This window comes from Agrilus planipennis, unplaced genomic scaffold (assembly GCF_000699045.2).
Source record: "Agrilus planipennis isolate EAB-ADULT unplaced genomic scaffold, Apla_2.0 scaffold24, whole genome shotgun sequence".
Lineage (NCBI taxonomy): Eukaryota > Metazoa > Arthropoda > Insecta > Coleoptera > Buprestidae > Agrilus > Agrilus planipennis.
The window spans coordinates 59920-80584 of NW_020439076.1; the positions used below are offsets into that span (position 1 = coordinate 59920).

A 20665-nucleotide genomic window follows, 5' to 3' on the forward strand; every position below is an offset into this window, starting at 1 on the left:
TATGTTCTAAAAAAATTAGTTATATTAAAAGCGGAAATGTTTTAATGGTCCAAGATCCCAGAGCCGCCAGACATTTCTTATTTTCTGAGTAACAAAAATAGTCCACGCAATATGGGCGGGTGAATGGGTTAAATTTTTTTACGCAGTTTTGTTCGGAAGATTCTCTTGAATACAACCGGTCGAGTATTGTTGAAATCACGATTGTTTAAATAAATGACAAAAAAAGATGCCGTGTAAATGGCATGTTTATCAGTCTTTCACTGAATGTCGAAAAATAGTTTTAAAATCGAAAAAAAGCAATAATGACTGCGATATTGAGTTTAGAAGAAAAAATTGAAAAAATGTGTGAGAAATATGCACATTTAAAATTTTCAAAGTCTTTTTTGATTTTAAAACTAACATTTGGCATTCTGTAAAAGACTGAGAAACATGTCATTGATCCTTGACCAGAATTGTGTTATTATTAATTTTTAACAGCTTTCTTTATAATTATTTCTGCTATTTTCAAAAATAAAGGTACTTACTGTTATACAAGTTTCATATCTTGTGCCAAAACTTGTATTTGACTGACAGATTCTTAAAGTATAATGATGTCATTATGTGTTTCAGACCGTGCAGGAATTTTTATACAGAGTAACTTTTTCTCGTAAGATTAATAATAAAAATGTTTCCCATATGCTGTCAACTTAAGTAGACATACTGTATATACACTCCCACTGAGTATTGCTGTCTTTTTTCCATCCGTGCATCTTATATTAGCGCCTTGCAGACGATCAATCAGCAAACATGCCTAATATATAAAATCTTGAAATAGAAAAGAGAAAAATTTCTTTGGTGCAATTTATTAAATATAGTTTNACGATCTACCGACTTCACCCTTCTACTTATGCTGAAGGAAGATTGAAAATTCCCAACAACTTTTTGAGTACAGAAAATAGCGATTTTCATGTGTATTCAGACTTTCAAAAATTCATATTAATCTTATAAGAAAAAACCGTAGACCTTTCTTATCGAGCTTAAACCAATATAAAATAATTGTTTCTGCCATTGGCATTTGTTTAAACAATCATGATTTAAACAATACGTAACCAGGTTACCGACTGGAAACCTATATCGTTGTATTCAGGAGAATGTTGCGAACAAAACGCTGCCTAAAAAAAATTAATCCCACTCACCCGCTCATATTGCCTTGACTTTTTGTTAAAATTGTTAAAAATTAATAATCAACACTTCCATACACTTTCCATCGGCGGCAATTTCTGTCAGATGCTTCGAAGTTTGCAACAAAAATCGTAATTTTACTTACAGCCTAAGTCTTTATTTTTAAATATAATACTTAGGGAACTAATTCAATACTTTTTGTAAGCAGTCAGACCATCAATTGTAGAGACCAAACATCCCCAGACACAATAACAAAAAGGGTTTATCAGATGAGAAATTTTTAAATATTTGAATGTAGTAAACAAAGGGTGGTGCTAAATACATATATGTAATTTTTACTAACTATAGATAAAGCAAAACGTTCACGAACACAGAAATCAAAATGCATAATTTGGTGAACGTGTGGAATATGTTTTTTCAACCATGTTTATCTGAAAATATCACCTGGTTCATTGCAAACTGTCCTAAATTAATCGAAGTCTCAAAATCTTTGGAACAAAGCGTAACACCCCTCAAAAGCTTTAAATTGCATTTATATTGAGCTTATATAGTGAGGATGCGTGGGTTGGAACAAATTCATTTAAAATTCAGGGGTTTGTTTTCTAGAAAACCTCTCGGACACGTCGATCTTTATTTTTGATTGCGAGTGAGGGTTTTTTCATTATAAATTCATGTATACAAGGTGGTTCAAAAATAAGCACTACCTCCGACTTTATTTTTTCAATTGGAAGCACCTATTTTTTATTACAGTTTTTAATTCTGCATCAAATTTTAACTGTTTAACATATCTAGAGTCAGCAGTTATCGATAAATTTACGAATTATTTCTTTCAAGTTTGGGAAAGCGCGTAGGTTGAAACAAACACATTTAAAATTGAAGGCTTTGTTTTTTGGAAAATAATTAAACAATGGAACAACAAATTACTGAATTAAATGTTCAAATTGTTGGCCATTAACTTCCTGACAATAGTTAAGTCGATTTTGAAAGTCTCGTAACACTTTAGTTAAGGCTGGATTTGTTGTATTTCAGCTCTAATTTTGTTCATCAATTCCTCAATATTTTACGGTTTATTTATTGAAGTAGACTTTAGATTTCAGATAACCCCATAGATAAAAATCTAGTAGGGTGAGGTCTGGAGACCTAAATGGTCATTCGACAACGTCTCTCCTTTGGATCCATCTATTTGGGAAAATATTATTAAGGTAATCTCCTACTTTTCGCGAAGGGTGTAGGGGGTACTCCATCCTGTTGGAGCCATACCTAAACTGCTGGTACATTTGGGTTGTCAGCATTTCGATAAAGCGCAGTTAGTCTGGGTATTATACAATTTTAAGTACAATGAAACATAATTAATAATTAATATATAATAATAATATAAGAATGTCATAAAAAAAGTGCTTATTTGAAAAAAATAAAGTCGGTTGTAGCCGCTTATTTTTGGGCCACCGTGTATACATGAAAGAATGACATGCCCGAGCGTTTTCCCAAAAGACAAACCCTTTAATTTTAAATGATTTTTCTCCAACCCACACGTCCTCATTGTATGTTACTTCACTACATAGTATAAAACAAAGTCGCTTTCCCGCTGTCTGTCCTTATGTATGCTTAAATCTTTAAAACTGCGCAACGGATTTTGATAGAGTTTTTTTAAAAGATAGAGTGATTCAAGAGAAAGGTTTATATGTATAATACATGCATAATATAGTAGGGAAACACTGATAATTTTAGAGGTTTCTAATGTGATGTCGTAAATAAACACATTTTTTGCGCTTACATTGCAAACGCTGGTTGAACCCTACGAGATAGATCAAAATAATGTACTACAGTATTGTACATCTTAAAAGGGTCTACAAAAAAGTGCGGGATGGTATATGTCTATCTCTTAGGGATAACCCACAATAACCATTTTTTATCCTTTATTTTTTACGAGAACTAATGACTTATTTACGAAGCGATTTTAAGCAATGCAGCATTAATTCTTATCCAATTAAGTACTTTTAAATATGTTGTGCATTTAATATTGATCAATATGGCCCTTTACAGCATGTAATTTAAATGAATATTTTCGAAGATATTACACATTTAAAATGCAGGGACAAAGCGGTTGCGGCAGTACCTGCCGGGAGGCCGGTTTGTATTGTCTAATGACAAAAAAACTGTGAATGTTGTATATAAAGACATTCTGTAGTATATTTAGTATGTTCAGGGGGTATCTTTTGAAGATTTCCCCTTCTCGATAATAATCTAAACAAAACAAAAATATGCATATTTAGTATCAGCATTGCACCCGTGCGAAGCTGGGGCGGGTCGCCAGTATGTATATAAAAAGATGACTGAAGGTAATTTTTACGAATTTTCCTATATTACCTACGTCAAATTTTTCAAAAGGCGATTCAACCTTTTTCTGATAGCATGTAATAGAATATCCCTATGTTCAATTCTCAATTCTTATACTTTCAGTGTCGACGTGGATGCCACTAACGCTAGTTACGTCATTGTTTGAGTATCAAATGAATTAAGTCGAAACAATAAAATTTAGAAAACGAAAAAAATAATAAATATGTATAATTATTACGAAAATCGAATAAGGGACGGTAATTGAAAATGTTTTAAAATGGTCGTTGAAGGAAGTCTAAGTATTGAACAAAGAATCTCATCTAAACAACTGCTGCATTGTCATATATTGAATATAAATAGAACAAACGCAAAAAAATCGTAAAATACACACAAAGAACAAAACAAGAAAAAGTAATTATAAATGACGTATATTAATAATACGTAAAAATAACAAATAATAGGTAGTTAGTGGATAAAAATGGAGTTGCATTGGTTCGTTGGTTCGTCACATTTGTAATAAAAATATCAATAAATAAATAAATATAGAACACTTAGATACTTTTAACACAAATTACAGTGACGTGAAGTATTTATCAGTAGTACCTTATTTATTAAAGTAATAGAATAAATTTTGTATCTAAATACTCAGTTTTTAACTTTCTCATAATTTCATGAGAATATGATTAGGTACAAAGGAAAATATTATCAATGATTAAAAGCGATTCAAAAGTTTTTGTTACCCAGAAGTGGGGTGGAGCAAGTATATGCAGATTCATACGTGCAGGGCGTTATGAGAAATTTTTAAATATTTGAATGTAGTAAACAAAGGGTGGTGCTAAATACATATATGTAATTTTTACTAACTATAGATAAAGCAAAACGTTCACGAACACAGAAATCAAAATGCATAATTTGGTGAACGTGTGGAATATGTTTTTTCAACCATGTTTATCTGAAAATATCACCTGGTTCATTGCAAACTGTCCTAAATTAATCGAAGTCTCAAAATCTTTGGAACAAAGCGTAACACCCCTCAAAAGCTTTAAATTGCATTTATATTGAGCTTATATAGTGAGGATGCGTGGGTTGGAACAAATTCATTTAAAATTCAGGGGTTTGTTTTCTAGAAAACCTCTCGGACACGTCGATCTTTATTTTTGATTGCGAGTGAGGGTTTTTTCATTATAAATTCATGTATACAAGGTGGTTCAAAAATAAGCACTACCTCCGACTTTATTTTTTCAATTGGAAGCACCTATTTTTTATTACAGTTTTTAATTCTGCATCAAATTTTAACTGTTTAACATATCTAGAGTCAGCAGTTATCGATAAATTTACGAATTATTTCTTTCAAGTTTGGGAAAGCGCGTAGGTTGAAACAAACACNAAAATATATATATTTACATGTATTAAATTTGAGAGGCAGTTTGCAGTATTATTTACGCTTCCGTATGTTGGTTTTTAATGAAAAGAACTATTTGGATTGTTTTATGCAATTGCAGTATCTTTTAATAACATCAAGCATTTTACTTTGAAATTCGAATGGCAATTTTTGACAGTGAAGTCGCATTCCCGGCTAAATGCGATCGAATACCAATAACGGGTTCTCAATTACCCGGTACTCTATTCTGCAAAACCACTATTCGGTACATTTCTCCTCAGGACTCAATTAGTTTTACATTAATAGTTGCATGACTTAATAACTCTCCTTTATGATTGATTACCTTTTGATATTGTATTATTGTTGCAACAAATAAGATTATTTTTTAATGTGTATGCATATTTTCGCGCTATGTAATTGTTAGATCTTTTATTTAAAGCATCAATGAGGAGAGCTTTTTGTAGGATTAGGAAGCTTCAGCTCGGCCGCAACCCTAAAGCACCGGTGGCAAGGGCGAGAGAGTCCCGGAGCTTCGCTTATCGATCTTATGAATTAAATTAGGTTTTTTAACAATGGCGCTTACCGTAAAAGTGATTTTTATGCTGTCCGTTACTACCATCTTGATGCATTTCTGTCCAGACGACTGGCGTTGAATGAATTCACTTGCCAATGCTACCATGTCACTCACAAACTGCTTTTAGAGTCGCGGTTCGCACCGATCGCTAATAATATTGGAAGGCGTCGGATGTGACGTCATGCGTGCGTCGTCGCTATCCGCGGAGATCCGTCGACTCCGCGAATCGCGAATGAATCGCGGACTCGGAAATTCGCGAAACAAGATTGCACGTAGGCATTGCACACACCATTAGTATATATTTCGATACAATTGATAACGTCTGATGGCTTATCAAAATACACAGGTGTGACAAAATTGAACATTTATAAATACTCGTGTACTATTTATGTTGTTATCAGTTTAGTATTGATCTTTTTGTTCTAACGCAAAACTATCTAGTGTTGCGCGAATGTTGCCTATATCGAAATAAAATGAAAAGTTCACACACATAACTTATAAAAAAGTAAAACTTGCTCTCAAAAAACGGTCGAGAACTACTACAAAGGGCCTCAATAAATTATATTTATAATTCAAATATGTAAACTGAAACCATAATACGAAAATCTGTTAATGGATTTTGCATTTGTGTGGTACCCATCCAGAGTTAAATAACAATGAAAGATTAAACCACTTTCCTCTATTTATAGTTACATTCACACTACATACGTATAAATAAAATCCCATTCATATCGAAATAAATGCATTTTATGGTGATTTGTATCCTATTATTATTACAACTCACTGACGACCATGAATTGAACAATGTCCTTGTTCGGGTCATTTTTTTTTTAGTTGAAAAGTAACAAATCCTAATAGCGTTTTTGGTTTTTGGCATCACGCAGGTTTCTATTCCACTATCAGATTTTTCATTTTCAGCCTTGCACCTCCACCTCTTATCTTGCTTTTGATGTTTTTGCTTTTGTTTGTTTCCTGATATTTGGTAAAATAATATAATGTGAATTGGCTCATCGCCCTTGTGGGCATGAACTATTCGAAGATTTCTGTTTAAAAAATTAAATTGGATGTCATAGCGATAGCCTCAAAATCTGTCACTAAAAATTTCTTCTACCGTTGAAAACGAAACGTTTGAAGTTTTTAATCCAATTAAGCTACTTCAACCCTCAAGTCCGGAAAATATTTCATCTGTTATTGATTTCTTTTAAACTACGTGTTTATAAAAATGTAGTATCGTGCTACAGATGGCGTTTACTGCGCCATTTGTAGTATTTTCTAAAACGCACTGTTAAGGCAGCAGGTAAAAGTTGGTCTGTGTTCTGTCGGAGCTGCCTGCGACGCGCTGATGAGATCCAAAAAGATCGAAATCGCGATCCGCGTCTGGCAGTTTCGACAGAATACAGACCACTTCGAATTATTTTATACGTGTTTATAGTTTTAACATAACCAATGAATATGTTCTATGTACCTTTGTAATTCAAAATTTCTACGAATGAAGTACCGCACTAGTTTTGACCTTCTTAATTAACCAACATTCAGTAAAATTTCAATGTCACGATGAAAAATGATCTAATAATTGAGGAATATTTCCCGAGTTGTAATTTAACCGAATCAGCTTGATGTAATTGTATTCACAGTCGTAAACAAGATACATCTGGTAATTAGTAGAGTTTTGTTATTTAAAAAATTGGAAATTGGTATGCTTCCTGTTTCTCTTTTGAGATGACAAATGACAATGATAAATAGATAAACACCGCATTAAAAAAACGTATAATTGTAGTTTAATGAGCCACTAGAGACAGGATTTCAGATTAAAAAGGTAAAAATTGCTGACTCAAAAAAAAAAATAATACGTGTTTGGAAAACAGTTCAGAATCAAAAAGGTAAAAAGTACATACCTACCTACCAACTAAAAAATTAATTCATAGTCTTCCTCGAGTTCGCTAAAGATCTTTTCACTCATTTTTGGAATACCTACGAAAAAAAATTCTAAATTTTTACTAGACTGAAACAGGTCTTGTAAACTATTTGAGCAAAACAATAAGGGTTTTAAGGGTTCTGTTTCATGGATGTGCACGAAAATAGAAACGTTTACATTGATTTTCGACTTTTGGTTAGGGCATGTTTTTTTATGTGTAGGTGATTAACAGTCTAGTAAAATTTAATTTTTATGTTCTAAAAAAATTAGTTATCATTCTTTTATTTAATCGATTTATTTTAGTGATTAGAAAGAAATATTGAAATTATTCAAGGGCAAGTTCATAAAAAACAGTTTTTGCCAATATTCATTGCGCTTTCTGTGGGTTTCGCTGGGTTCTACTCCCGTCCGATGCAAGATCACTCAATTTCTTTTTATTTTATGTTAGTTAAAATAAAGTCACAAAATTGGTCGAATCTCAGTAACANCTGTTAAGACAGCAGGTAAAAGTTGGTCTGTGTTCTGTCGGAGCTGCCTGCGACGCGCTGATGAGATCCAAAAAGATCGAAATCGCGATCCGCGTCTGGCAGTTTCGACAGAATACAGACCACTTCGAATTATTTTATACGTGTTTATAGTTTTAACATAACCAATGAATATGTTCTATGTACCTTTGTAATTCAAAATTTCTACGAATGAAGTACCGCACTAGTTTTGACCTTCTTAATTAACCAACATTCAGTAAAATTTCAATGTCACGATGAAAAATGATCTAATAATTGAGGAATATTTCCCGAGTTGTAATTTAACCGAATCAGCTTGATGTAATTGTATTCACAGTCGTAAACAAGATACATCTGGTAATTAGTAGAGTTTTGTTATTTAAAAAATTGGAAATTGGTATGCTTCCTGTTTCTCTTTTGAGATGACAAATGACAATGATAAATAGATAAACACCGCATTAAAAAAACGTATAATTGTAGTTTAATGAGCCACTAGAGACAGGATTTCAGATTAAAAAGGTAAAAATTGCTGACTCAAAAAAAAAAATAATACGTGTTTGGAAAACAGTTCAGAATCAAAAAGGTAAAAAGTACATACCTACCTACCAACTAAAAAATTAATTCATAGTCTTCCTCGAGTTCGCTAAAGATCTTTTCACTCATTTTTGGAATACCTACGAAAAAAAATTCTAAATTTTTACTAGACTGAAACAGGTCTTGTAAACTATTTGAGCAAAACAATAAGGGTTTTAAGGGTTCTGTTTCATGGATGTGCACGAAAATAGAAACGTTTACATTGATTTTCGACTTTTGGTTAGGGCATGTTTTTTTATGTGTAGGTGATTAACAGTCTAGTAAAATTTAATTTTTATGTTCTAAAAAAATTAGTTATCATTCTTTTATTTAATCGATTTATTTTAGTGATTAGAAAGAAATATTGAAATTATTCAAGGGCAAGTTCATAAAAAACAGTTTTTGCCAATATTCATTGCGCTTTCTGTGGGTTTCGCTGGGTTCTACTCCCGTCCGATGCAAGATCACTCAATTTCTTTTTATTTTATGTTAGTTAAAATAAAGTCACAAAATTGGTCGAATCTCAGTAACACGCAACTTCTACTATATGTTTATTTGATGGGCAACAACTTATTTTTAGTCATTAGGGAACATTCATTACTTAAGGTCAAATGGGGAGTGGGTCGGGCAATATCTAACCAAATTTCGCCAAAGGAAAGAGAAGTTGAAATTTTTAAAGAGAACTGACGTATCATCATCATTATAAGGTCGTTAGTCCTAAGACAGGTTGGACACGCACCACCACTCTTTCCTATCATCAGATAATCTTCGCATTTATCTAAAACTAGAACAACCCACATCCTTACCCTAGACAAACATTTTCAGTTTCTCTCCAGTCTCTCAGTTATTGCCTAGATGTTTTTATAGATCTCTCACAGTCTCTGTATGAGAGACTCGAACGATAAAATTGTTAATTCAGAGATTCGAGTCTCTCGTTCAGAGATTCGAGTCTTTCGTTCAAAGACTGGATACCAAATGAGGATCTCTCTATGAGCTACTCGAGTCTCTCGTTCAGAGACGCTAAACAGTTTTTTTTATAGTCTCCCGACAGTCTCTCTCAGCGACACTAGAGAGACTCGATTAGAGACGGAGACTCGAGTCTCGCTTTCAGAGATTCTGAGAGACTGAACATTTTTATCTCGGGTAATTATTTGCGAACAATAATGTAATGTAGGTCTACCTCTACCTCCTAACTCCCGTTTCTACCTCTAATATGTCTCTGATTAGACCTTCATGCTTGAGAAGGTGTCCTACTAACCTATCTCGCCTATTTCTTATTGACTTCCATAGAGTCCTCTGTTCTCCTATTCCTTCTAATACCTCTTCATTTCCAAACTTCTCTATCCACGGTATCCTCATCATTCGCCTGTAATACCACATGTCGAACGTTTCTAACCTTTTCTTTTTCTCAGCGCCCACCGTTGATGTTTCGCACCCGTACAGCGCCGTGCTCCAAACATACATCCTCAACAATTTTTTCGAATTTCTAAATTAACCGTTCGCGAGCAAAGCAGAGACTTCTTTTTATTAAAGGCGACTGTACCCTGTGCTATCCTCTGCTTTATATTCCAAAAAATTAATAAAACATCTACATACTACGTAAGAGTATGTCCATCAATTACATTAGGCCAAAAAGAGAGGTCCGGCAAATCTCTACAATTCCATGTAGGAACGGGGGTACAAATTTTTAAAATAAACACTTCCCCATTAACAGAAAGTAAATCATAGTTTTAAAATAAGTTTATTTTCCTAATAAAATATTCGTTTTGATAAAGATAAAACGCTTAATAATGCGTTTGGGATGATTTGATTGACTGCTAATCAAATATTTCTTAATATTTTCGCAAACTTTAAACGTCATATGATTGAATTGGTCCATCCTCTGAACCAGGAGGAAACTTGTTTTGTGTAACTAATTTTTGAGAAAGTAAGGAAAGAAGGAGCACTATAACTGATTTATTTAAAGAAAATATTTTCATTGTACGGATTTCTAAAGCGTTTGAGTTCTGTACTTACACGTAAGAGGGAGCCAGCGAAGTCATTTTCCAATCAATAACTTTGTAGCAGGACGAAGTTTAAAAATATCACCTTATGGACAAAACGTGTGACAGCACCCGGGAAAATTACATTGAGATAGCTTGAGATCGTAATAAAGAAACCTTTTAGCATATTATAATCACACTGAAAAGAAATAATAAAAATATATAAGAGAAATTAATGAAGCAAAAGACAATATTTATTTCAGAACTCAAAATTCTATCTCAATATATTCGTCACATTTGCAGTGCAGTTTAATAACTATTGGAAGCAAAAAACTCAATAGCAATGGTGTATTTTGAATACATACGTATTATGAATTTATTGTACGTTATTTATTTCATTTAAAACACCGTTTGTGGTTTGTATTACCTAATTTTATGGTGTGATTTTCTTTTATCCTTGAAAGATCGGGGAAGTCCCAACACCATAATGTTATTCATTATTAATAAAATATTGTAAACCTCCTTCGTACACTGTATGTCTCAAAATTAGTAGTTTCTGAAAATTAAGTGGAGTATTCAATAATGAACAAAAATGTAATAATGTTTTTCCTGTTTTCAAAAAAAGAGTATCGGCTCAGCTGGCTCATCGTCGTCTTTATACAAAAACGGAAAAAAGAAACAGTTTGAATGGTGGTAGAAATAGATAAGGTACCTACTAACGGATGGCAATTTTCGAAAGAGTTGTTAACTGCGATTGCGTAATGATTGTACCATAATCTTCTGTTTCTGATGTTTGGTTTTTGTATGGTATCCATTTTGTTTAGGATATTTTTATGGGTCTAATTGCAACATTTTTATATGAGATCAATTGTTGTCATAGCCCCACAAAACCATCCAAAACAAGATGGATACCACGTAGTCGCAACCATCAGAAGCAGAAAAACATGTATGGAACCACTTTTTCGAAAACCACACTCAGGGAAAACTGTAGAAGAAACTTCTACAATTGTAGAACTTTTCATTACAAATAGCAGCGATTATAGGGACAGAAACAAGTTGCAAGAATAATGAAGGTAATATTGTAGTTACTCTTTTTCTTACAAATGGTTTATTCCCCTATTACAACGTTAAATTTAAATGAATATTTTCGAAGATATTACAGACTTAAAATGTAGTTGCGGCGGTACTGACCGGTTTATATTGACTAATGATAAAAAAGTTGTGATTGTTGTATATAAAGACATTCTATAGTGTATTTACTAGCATTGCACCTGTGCGAAGCATAGTGTACAAATAATACCATTAAACCAATTCCTTAACCCCTATCCCGGTATGTTGTGTATTTGAAGAAGTTTCACTTTAGTAGCATGTTGTATAATTACATGTTGTATTTTTTTTTGTATGAAATTTTGATCATCAATTCCGAATGATAATTAAAAATTCCAATTTATTAGCATCTAAATGTGATTCAACTTTTTAATTATTTAAAACTGTAAATATTAAAACTACCTATCTATAAAGCAGATACGGTATGCCAAATTGGACTCAATTGTTTCATAAATAAAAAATAGTATTTTGATAAAATTTAAAATGTATGTTAATATTTTCTGCGCTTTATTTTTGCTTAAAGACTTTTCAGTATGTTGTGCAGAGTTGAATAGATTTTTTAGCAGATTTTAATTAATTTCGTCATTTTTAAATTTTGTATATAAAATGATGAATGAAAGTTGCTCACATTGGCTATTGAAGGTATTAGAACCTGAAAAAGGGGACAAAGAGCCCAAAAAATTCTAAACTCCTTGGAAATGGATAATCAAAAATATTGGATCCATATTGTTTTCCGGGTTCAATGTCTTGATCCGTGGAATTTTGAAGTTCCTAATTGATATCAGCACCTGCCAAATCACTACTTATGGTACTTTTTATTCTATGAATTACGACAAAACAGCCCGCAAAACAATACCGAATTGATATACGCCAGTTGTGTAAAACTACAAGATATTGTGGTGTGCTAATAAATGCCTGAAAGAATGGGGTTGTAAATATTTTGATATAAAATGATTGATGTCCATTTTACATCAATAAAATTATTTGTAACCCTATTTTGGCTCTGATCTTTCGCGGTAAACAAACTATTTTGGCATCAGTGTCTTTTTTCCAATTAAAACGGGTAACAAAGGAAAATAAGAAATCATTTAGAAGAATTATTTGTTGCTGAACTGAAGAAACATAACATAAACATAGAAAAAATGTATTTCAATTACTTTAAACAGAAAATATGAATCATACTTAATCTTCGCACTATTAGTCTATAAAAATTCCAGTATTTAAAAAATGAGCAAATGCCTGCAAGGTNCATCTGTAGCACGATGCTACATTTTAGGATTACGTATGCTCCAACAAGGTCCACTTGTGTGGATATCTACTTGCTGAAAACGAATCCCGGCGTAGCCAACCTCAACGTGATAGGCACGTTAGCTAAATTGAATAAAATAATTTGAAGTGGTCTGTATTCTGTCGAAACTGCCAGACGCGGATCGCGATTTCGATCTTTTTCGATCTCATCAGCGCGTCGCAGACAACTTCGACCAACTTTTACGTGCTGTCTTAACAGTGCGTTTTAGAAAATAACGTGCCTATCACGTTGAGGTTGGCTACGCCGGGATTCGTTTTCAGCAAGTAGATATCCTCACAAGTGGACCTTGTTGGAGCATACGTAATCCTAAAATATACTATCGTGCTGCAGATGGCGTTTACTACGCCATTTGTAGTATTTTCTAAAACGCACTGTTAAGACAGCAGGTGAAAGTTGGTCTGTGTTCTTTTGGAGCTGCCTGCGACGCGCTGATGAGATCCAAAAAGATCGAAATCGCGATCCGCGTCTGGCATTGTCGACATAATACAGACCACTTCAAATTATTTTATAAAATCAATTTTTCAATGTGCATAAACACCTTGCGAGAATTTTCAAATTCACCTATGCATAAGTTACTGTTGTGAGTGTGAGTGTGAGTGTGAATAAGTAACATTCCCTAAAAAATTGTTCCTTTTTTAATCACGAGTACCCGGTTTATACAGTGTATTTGTGATATAGGTAGCATTATAAACCATGAAAATTTAGTAAATGTTTGGTGGTCTGAAAGTTCATACTTTTCGAGAAAGACGTATTTGAAAGTAAAGACAACGGTCAGTCCGGCTCTGGTAGGATCACGCACTGCAACGTTGCATTCAATCAGCTGACAATTAGCAGCAACCGTCTTGAATATCTTTTGTATTTTTCTCTCATGCATTGTTTGTTATTTGTTAGATTAGATTAAGTGTGATTGTGGAAAGGGACGATAGAGTTATCGAACGACTATCCATAAAAAAATAGGTTACGTATTTTTCCAATACCTCAACGGTGGTTTGGAAATTTACCTTACAATCAATAAAATTACGATTACCTGCCCAGAGGATATTACTTTACCTATTAATGTTTACCTAACGTTAATTTATTGTTTCCTTTATGTTCTTAATATCATATCGAGGTGAACTTTAAATAATACTGCACACTATCAGCGATGAACAAAGTAGTTATTTGATTACTTTTTAGCGTAGTAAGTGTCGAAATATTATTGTGTGTGGTAGAATAGTGGAAAGTTGTTGATGTTTACATTATTAGTCGTTCCACAACCAGCACTGTTTGCATTCTTTATCGATATATAGCTCAGTGGTGTTGTGCTAATTTTTTTTTACCGGAACGCGTATATATAATTATATAGACAGGGTCGATCCTGGGTAGGCGGCCGCTCTGTGCGGTCTCATGTCCCAAATTTGACGACGACGAGGACGGGNGTATTAAAAATTAAAAGGAAGACTCACCTCTAATTACCACAAAAAAAAACTTATTTGAGCGGACACGTGTTTCTCCCACTTCATACATGGGCATTATCAACGCGAGACTGTCTCGTCTTGTGCCGACGTATGAAGTGGGCGAAACACGTGTCCGTTCAAATAAGGTTTTTCTTTTTGTGGTAATTAGGGGTGAGTCTTCCTTTTAATTTTTAATTGATATTTACCACAGTCTCCTCTTTCTACTTTCTAAGGAGGTAATCTACCGTATCACGTGAACTTATTTCCACGTCAGAACACATCATCTCCAATATCGAAGCAGGCATTTGCACCCTATCAACACAAATATCCGATGAAATTCCTAATAAATCTTTATGTATATTCAGTTGTGCAAAGAAACGTCACTAAACTTTAACCACAAAGGACATTCAGGCATTGAAACAACTGAACGCTGACAAAACCAATACAATTCTTCGAGTAGATTAGGGGAATTCTATATGGAAGATTAGCACTCCATTTGATCCACACACCTACAAAAACATAAAGAACGATCTCACGACAAAGACTACGCGCAAAAACAAATTCATTCAGGGACCATGTAGATCAGAAGCATTAACATAACATTTACTAACATAAATTCACCAAATTCTATTCTTCTTGTATCATCCCTTTCTCTAAATGATTGTAAAGTAATACAATAATATAGATAGAATTCATGATTGTGCAACATTCTATGGAATAGATACGATATTCTCATTTGAGGTTGCAGAAATGGAACTTCTACGGTTGGCGTTAAAATAAGCTAATATATTAATTTTCTTATTTTTGTCTTGCTTCAACTTCATTTCTATTCGCAGAGGCAGATTTGGATACTATTGGTCGAAAAGAAGACAAGTCCTCTACAATTTTCTGACATTCTCCATGAATGTAAAATAAAATAAATTTAAAATATCGTTATTGGTGCAATTATTCTGCTCATTTTTTATTTTGAAACCACAACGCTGGCGGAACTAATGTAAAACATCTGACAGAGAGCTTAGAGTACAATAATATTTGCCTACTACGATGAAGCATTAAAAATCGTAATAATGTAACCCATTTTCAAAAATTTCTTATAACTCAAAAACTATTACAGATGGATATAGGGAATTTTTATATCAATCGACACAGAATTCAATTCTACGCTCACTAATACACTAATTTATAAATTGGGCGCTACATTATCAACACCCAGTATACATACATTTACGATACTAAGGACACAATACCAGATAGGTATAATATAAGCTGTTCACCAAATATTCAAAATTAGCTAAATAATCCGCTATTTAGCATGAGAATGCAATATTCAAAATTCAGAAAAATCGAAATATATCGAAAACTACTAACTTTTTAGATCGAGTTGTATAATGAAATTCGATCTAAAAAGGCTGGCTAAATCTAAAAATGTCATAAGAAAGATAGCGTTCCATTTAAAATAAGCTACTAATGTCGACTTCCGGTCGATTGCAAATATTTCAATGGGAAAGTGCGTCAGCTTTTTGATTATTTGCCGCATTTCCAAAGCTCTAGTGTTACTTTAAGTTCAAAAACTTTTGATGAACGGGTTACGTGAAAACCCATGTATATTTAAGTTTTATGAAACCCATCGTTGAATACGCATGTTCATGAAGATAAGTACTGCTCATCTTCAAACTAATTTTTAAGCCAAAATTTGGGGAGACGATCGTTAAGGAACTCAAAAAATTCATTTCATTTTCTGTTCTGCCCTTGTAAAAATATCCATACTAGTATCAAATGTTATTTCACTATCTGATTATTTCCGAGTGCAATAGTAAATCTCGATAGCTTGCGTCAGTTTCAGTTAAAAAATTCCGAAATTTATAATGTCGAAGTTTTCTTTCAACTTCTAAATACAATTTGTTATTATAACAACTTTATTTGTGTTCATTTGGCGTAAAGATTTTTCGCATATTTTCTTGGTGTACATTTCAGTGGAATAATAGTCAATCACTGCAATTTTGTTTTAGAAGTCTCGCAAATCCTATCACTGTTATTATAGATTTTGCTGTATTAGTCGTTTTTGAAATCCTATTAGTCCACAGCTGTTTTATTGCCAGCCTGAAAGATATCACTGCTTTTAACCAATCCATATAAAGGCACTAAATTTAACATTTTCTCATTAATCTTTTGAAATGCAACGAATAAAAGTTAATAACCGACTGATATCTGCCTGGTCAGTACTTTTATCCAAATAAATTGTATAGTATTCACATTGTACCAGAAGGTAATATATTTTTTTTTTAATATATATATATTCGTCTATTCGTCATGCTGCTGTTTGGTGTGATAATGCTACAGATTCAAAATTTTCCGCTAATTTTGGCTGAATAAAAAATTGCAATTCCGAATTCTTTTGAGAAAATGTTAGAAGCGTTCGAAATGTCGTGTTACAAGCGAATGATGAAGATACCGTGGATAGAGAAGGTTAGAAATGAAGAGGTACTAGAAACAGTAAGATAACAGAAACTCTATGGAAGAAAATAAGAAATAGGCGAGATAGGTTGCTAGAACACCTTCTCAAGCATGAAGGGCTAGTTAGATTCCAGCGTTGAAAACTACAACAGCAACAACAATAAGACCAACAAAAGTAGTTAGGCAAATTCCGCGGCAGTAATAATATTCCACAGATAGATAATCATTCACTTCTTTTGTGTGTTCGTTTTATCCCTCTCATTATTCTCACCCCACCATCTTTCATACATTCCCTCGATTCCTAAAAGAAGGCTGAAGGGCGCCACACTCTCTACTCTCCGGCTTAACCAAGAGGGACTGCTCACTCACCAGCATTAATAGCTGGTGGGAATGAAACACTTTTTTAAGCTTTAATCTTCGATCACACTTATCGGAGACACAACAGAATGGACTACCCTTAAGAATGTCTGTCGTAATTGTGGATGAAATGTCAGGACAATAATCCCACGGTCCCAGCCTTTTAATCCAGTAGTCTATACTCAACTTCAAAGTCTAATACTTGTTTTGTCAGTCAGTTATCAGTTCTAGTTCACGATAAATAATTCATTAATAACATTAACCGCTAGGCTCCAGCCAACTCTTACCGAATTGCTGTCAGCGAAAAATGGCGAAAAGGAACGGTGAGACAGTTGGGAGAAAAAAAATTCACATACTTCGCGAAACAGTCCGCGAAGTTTACAACACTTATCGGTTAGTTCCTTATTAGACAATATTCAGTTATTGACATCTTCCTTCCACTTATCTTTCAAATAGATGATTCGTTCATTTATTTGTTTGGTACCAGTTACAATGTATGTAAGATCTTTGTAAATCGAGAGTGACCATGTTTGCGCTTATAAGTCAAAGCTTGTAGAATATTAAATAAAGCTATGTACATCAAAATTAAAAGCCGTATGGAATAGCTTCAACAGCATGCAATAATTTTTATGACTTCTTCATATCGTAGGAAAAAGTCAAAGTAGGACTGAAGCAGTAGTTCTCGATTGTGGTCCAGCCAACTTACATTTACAAATATTTCTTTATTTTACATGTTTATGCAGTATAGTTACAATATCTAAAAATGTATATGTAGAGTAGAGATATACAGCTTCACACGCGAACTTCCGTTGATTTACGGTAGGCTACACAATCTGGTATTTTTTGACTCTAACAGGCCTCATAATACAATAAAAATCGCGTTCATTGTTACATTAAACAAACTATGCCGTGTTTTATTTTGTTTTTTATTTTTTTTTATCTTTTTAAGATCATATTGAAGCAAGGATAAAGGTTTTCTTTCAAAAACTCTCTCGTATTGGAATCCCAATAAGCGATATAAAATGTTTTTTTAATTGATAGAGTTTTACCGCTGTCTACAGTTTATGTAATAATTTTTGTTTTCTAGTATGCAACAAAAGTATCTACATATTGTACCTTTCAATACATTCTTCCTTTATTTTGATTGTAATATACACTAACAGTCTTAACACAAAGCAAGATTTCTTTATAAATTAGCCAAGTGAATAACAGCAAAAAAATGTACAAAACTAATTGTGACGTTTTTCTAACAAAGCGGCACATCATAAACGTTATTACATCTTTACCGTCGCCAATGGTGTAAGTGTTAATTCGTGTATTCTGTCATTCAAATTGAACAATATATCTCACTTAAAGTGACGCTTTATCAAAGCGGGCATGATGCAGCCTTCTTTTAAGAAAAAATATTCATCGCCGTAAAACTATTTGAGGAAACATTTTATTAGTTAATGTGCTTCCTGAAAACGAATATCTAAAAGTCCTTCGTATTTTGCCAGTCACTTCTTGGTGAAAATGACGCTCGCCTAAACTTCTAACATTCCATTGTTTTACACCATTAGATATCAAATTTTTTGTCTTCTTCCTTTATTTCTGTTTTGTTGATCTTACCACATCCACTGTCAGTTGTAATCATAGTAAAATGATATTTATTTATTACCCCTACAATAGGGTTACTATAAAATGTAAGATATTTACAACTACAACTTATAGTTTAATATAAATTTTGGGAGAGGCAGGGAAAGGTCTGAAAGGTTAAAGCTCATGTAACATAAGTGAGAAAACCTAAAATTTTAATTGATAAATAATTCATTAACTTAATGTGACTATAGAACGCTCTTTCGACTTCCCTTTGAATTCTTGCGTAAGTTGGGCAAGCAAGTTTTTTATTTATTGAATAAATATGCCGTGAGATGGGTCGTTTAATAGACCGGTAAATGGTATTGTAATGTTCGTGGGTTTAACAAAATTAACTCTAAGACTGATAACGACAAAAACTATTTATTTACACTAATTCTCAACTAAAATACTTAAAAATACTATTAAATTATTACTAAACTTAGGTTATGAATTATTCTATTTATTTACACTACTGTTGATATATCACTATTCACTGCGCTATTTATTTCACTGTTATCACTGTCAATTTATTTGTAATTCCTCTCGGCGATCGCCTCGCCTCTTCCTTTAAATACTCTTTTGTTTACTTTCTGGAGCCTTCTGGAGACATCCGGATAGTTTATTTTTTCTTTGCACTGTTTAACTACTTTCCCAGAACGCAGGTACGACACACACATTTACAAATACGGCGCACATGCAGAAAGGCGCCCGCTGCTAGTCGGCCAATCGATAAGTCGTCCACGCATGCGTATGCCCGATCGCACACAAACACTCGTGCTCGCTACTATAGTAATGACGTTATTGATAGTGTACTAGTGATGAGCAAAATAGGTCTTGGTCTTGTGAAAGTTGAAGACCACACAAACACATATCCAAAACTAAAACCAACGCCGGATAAACAAGACCAAGACTAAAACCAAGATCGAATGTGCAAGACCAAGTCCAAACGAAAAATAACTATTATTTCCGGTGGATTTATGAGTTAAACCACTTATTTGATGCAAATTTAATATATTCTTTTCGTGGAATAAAACATTTTTAGTACTTGAAATATTTAGTTCGCTTTCATTTTCATTATTACTATATCCGGATAGAGATAAACTANTACAGACCACTTCGAATTATTTTATTCGATTAAGCTAACGTGCCCATCATGTTGAGATTGGCTTCGCCGGGATTCGTTTCAGCAAGTAGATATCCATGTATTTAAATGGACCTTGCTGAAGCATACGTAATCCTAAAATGTAGCACTGTACTACAGATGGCGTTTACAGCGCCATTTGTCGTATTTTCTAATTCATTGTTTGTTCATATATTTCTTAGATTTATTTATACATTTTCACGAGGAATTTGCATTGTAAGGAATTTATTATTTGATAAGAAAGATCCTATCGATATTTCATTATGCCAGCTCACTTTTAGGGGTTTGTCAACTATTCGGGAATTCGTTCGTATAGTTGCAGACTATTGTTAGGGAAAGTGTTTCTTGACTCACCTGAACGTGGATTTAGGTAATGGCTCCTACTTGACTACGTTGTAGTCAAAAAGTTGAGCTAGCCGCTCCATTTATCAGAATCTTTTCAAAGAAAACCTATTAGTTGCAGAATTTTTGACGTTCATATATTTCTATAGTTTATCCTGTCCTATCTTATCCCTATTCTTATGCTGTCGTATGAAATTCAGCCACCTTGACTGTAAAATTAGTATACATTGTGCTTTGCAGATTGTAAAAGTTGTTCAACGAAGCTATTTATTTTTGCTAACTAAAATCAATTTTAGAAAATACCACAAATGGCCCAGTAAAAGCCATCTGCAGCACGATGCTACATTTTAGGATTACGTATGCTCCAACAAGGTCCACTTGTGTGGATATCTACTTGCTGAAAACGAATCCCGGCGTAGCCAACCTCAACGTGATAGGCACGTTAGCTTAATCGAATAAAATAATTCGAAGTGGTC

The 20665-nt window shown here is 33.4% G+C and overlaps 1 protein-coding gene across 1 annotated transcript in view; it reads right to left on the bottom strand.

Annotated features, from left to right (window-relative positions):
- Nucleotides 1–5604, bottom strand: part of LOC108742014 (b(0,+)-type amino acid transporter 1) — a 59760-nt gene extending 54156 nt beyond the window's left edge. The window contains exon 1 of the mRNA XM_025977256.1: nucleotides 5463–5604. Coding sequence (XP_025833041.1) covers nucleotides 5463–5508 — 46 coding nt within the window. The 5' untranslated portion in view covers nucleotides 5509–5604. The remainder of the gene's footprint in view (nucleotides 1–5462) is intronic.
- Nucleotides 5605–20665: the final 15061 nt, after the last annotated feature.